The sequence below is a fragment of the Grammomys surdaster genome, unplaced genomic scaffold (assembly GCF_004785775.1).
Source record: "Grammomys surdaster isolate TR1022 unplaced genomic scaffold, NIH_TR_1.0 124957, whole genome shotgun sequence".
Lineage (NCBI taxonomy): Eukaryota > Metazoa > Chordata > Mammalia > Rodentia > Muridae > Grammomys > Grammomys surdaster.
In genome coordinates, this window is record NW_021619886.1 from 1 (window position 1) to 1,912 (window position 1,912).

The 1,912-nt window shown below is 34.3% G+C and overlaps 1 protein-coding gene across 1 annotated transcript in view; it reads right to left on the bottom strand.

The window, feature by feature from the left end:
- Nucleotides 1-5: 5 nt before the first annotated feature.
- The window catches only part of LOC114636823 (zinc finger protein 431-like), a gene marked incomplete at both ends in the record, with an annotated part of 2,511 nt that continues 604 nt past the window's right edge, over nucleotides 6-1,912 (bottom strand). Inside the window, 2 exons of the mRNA XM_028784926.1 lie at nucleotides 6-1,263; nucleotides 1,761-1,821. Of these exons, the coding sequence (XP_028640759.1) occupies nucleotides 6-1,263; nucleotides 1,761-1,821 (1,319 nt within the window). The remainder of the gene's footprint in view (nucleotides 1,264-1,760; nucleotides 1,822-1,912) is intronic.

The following is a 1,912-nucleotide window of genomic DNA, read 5'->3' on the forward strand; positions in this document are numbered from 1 at the left end:
TGAATTTTTTCATGCATCTTAAGATGAGTCTTACTTGCAAAGGCTTTTTTACATTGATTACATTGATAGGGTTTCTCTCCAGTATGAATTCTTTCGTGCTTCTTAAGCTGACTGCTACTTGCAAAGGCTTTACTACATTCAGTACATTCATATGGTTTCTCTCCAGTATGAGTTCCTTCATGTATTTTAAGATACCTCTTACATGCAAAGGCTTTACTGCATTGACAACATTCATAGGGTTTCTCTCCAGTATGATGTCGTTCATGCCTGTGAAGATCACTGTTATCTGCAAAGGCCTTACCACATTGGTTACATTTATATGGTTTCTCTTCAGTATGAATTCTTTCATGTATTTGGAGAGTACTATTACGAGTAAAAAATTTACCACATTGAGTACATTCATAGGGTGTCCCTCCAGTATGAATACTTTCATGTATTTGAAGAGCACTGTTACTTGCACAGGCTTTACCACATTGATTACATTTATACAGCTTCCTTCCAGTATGAATTTTTTTATGTATTTGAAGAGTACAGAAACATGTGAAGGCTTTACCACACTGATTACATTCATAGAGTTTCTCTCCAGTGTGAGTTCTTTCATGTGTTTGAAGATGACTGGGATATGCAAAAGATTTACCACACTGATGACATTTATACTTTTTCTCCCTAGTATTAGTACTACCTACTTGCTGACTGTGACATGCAAAGACTTTATCTTCTTGATTATATTCATTTGATTTTATTTCCAAATGAATTCTTTGTTCTAATTCTAAAGAGGCTTTATCACATTCTTTACATTCATAGAGATACTTCTCATTACAGGTTTTCTTGTATATTTGAAGATGCCTGTGATGGGTAAATATTTTACAATTAGGCTTACATTTAACAGTTCCTTTTCCCATATGATATTTTTCGTATCTCTGAAGAGAATTGGAAGAATTCAGAGCTTTCCCATACTGATTGCATTCATCATATTTTTCTGTACTGTGATTCATAATATATGTGCAAAGTGAACCAGGACAGATAGAAAATTTTCCACATTCCTCATATTCATAGGGCTTTTCTCCAATGACAGCATTTTGATGTATTCCCACTGAAGCTGTAAAACCAATTACTTGTAAACTTGTATCACATTCACCCCATCTTCTCATAGTTGGGTTGACTAAATATCTTCTAAATGCTCCTGGAAAGATAGAGGTACACTGCTTCTTTCCAAATCCCTTAGGATCATGTGGCTTATACCTAGAAGGATTCTTGATATACCTATTAAGGAAGAATAACAAAGAAAAGTTGTATAGAATGCATTCACGGTTTAACTTTTTGATCTTTAGACATGTGGTATAGAGATTCAAGTTTCTCGACCACAACAACCTTCTTGACAATCATAAACTGCCCTCTGACAAAACCATGGATGATTTGCTTATAACAGGTCTTGGAGATACACTAAAACCCTAATCAATGTATATGCATTTTGTATACTTGAGTGGTGTAAAACTAAGTGAATGGAGAGTTACAAAACATAGTTCTCATGTGGATATGATTAAAATTATGATATCCGCTAAGGCCTTGTTTCCTTTCTTTGTCTCTTAATACTCTGCAAACACTAGTCAGCTACCTGACATTGAGGCATAAGGTGTTGTGAGAATTTAATAATCCCCACAAAGCTGTGCTTGTTTTCACTATTTTTTTTCATTAACACTTCAGGGTACATTAAACTATCCCTAGAGGCACAAATGTATTGGCTTATACATTAAAATTACCGTCCATGTCTTCTAGAACTTTCACAATGATCTTCAATATTGTGGTCTTCCAAATTGTAGCCTAAAATACAACATCAGAAAATGTATATTACTGGAAATTATGCAAAATTTACATTATTATCTTCAGAGAACCTTAGAGCAATGGCTGATGT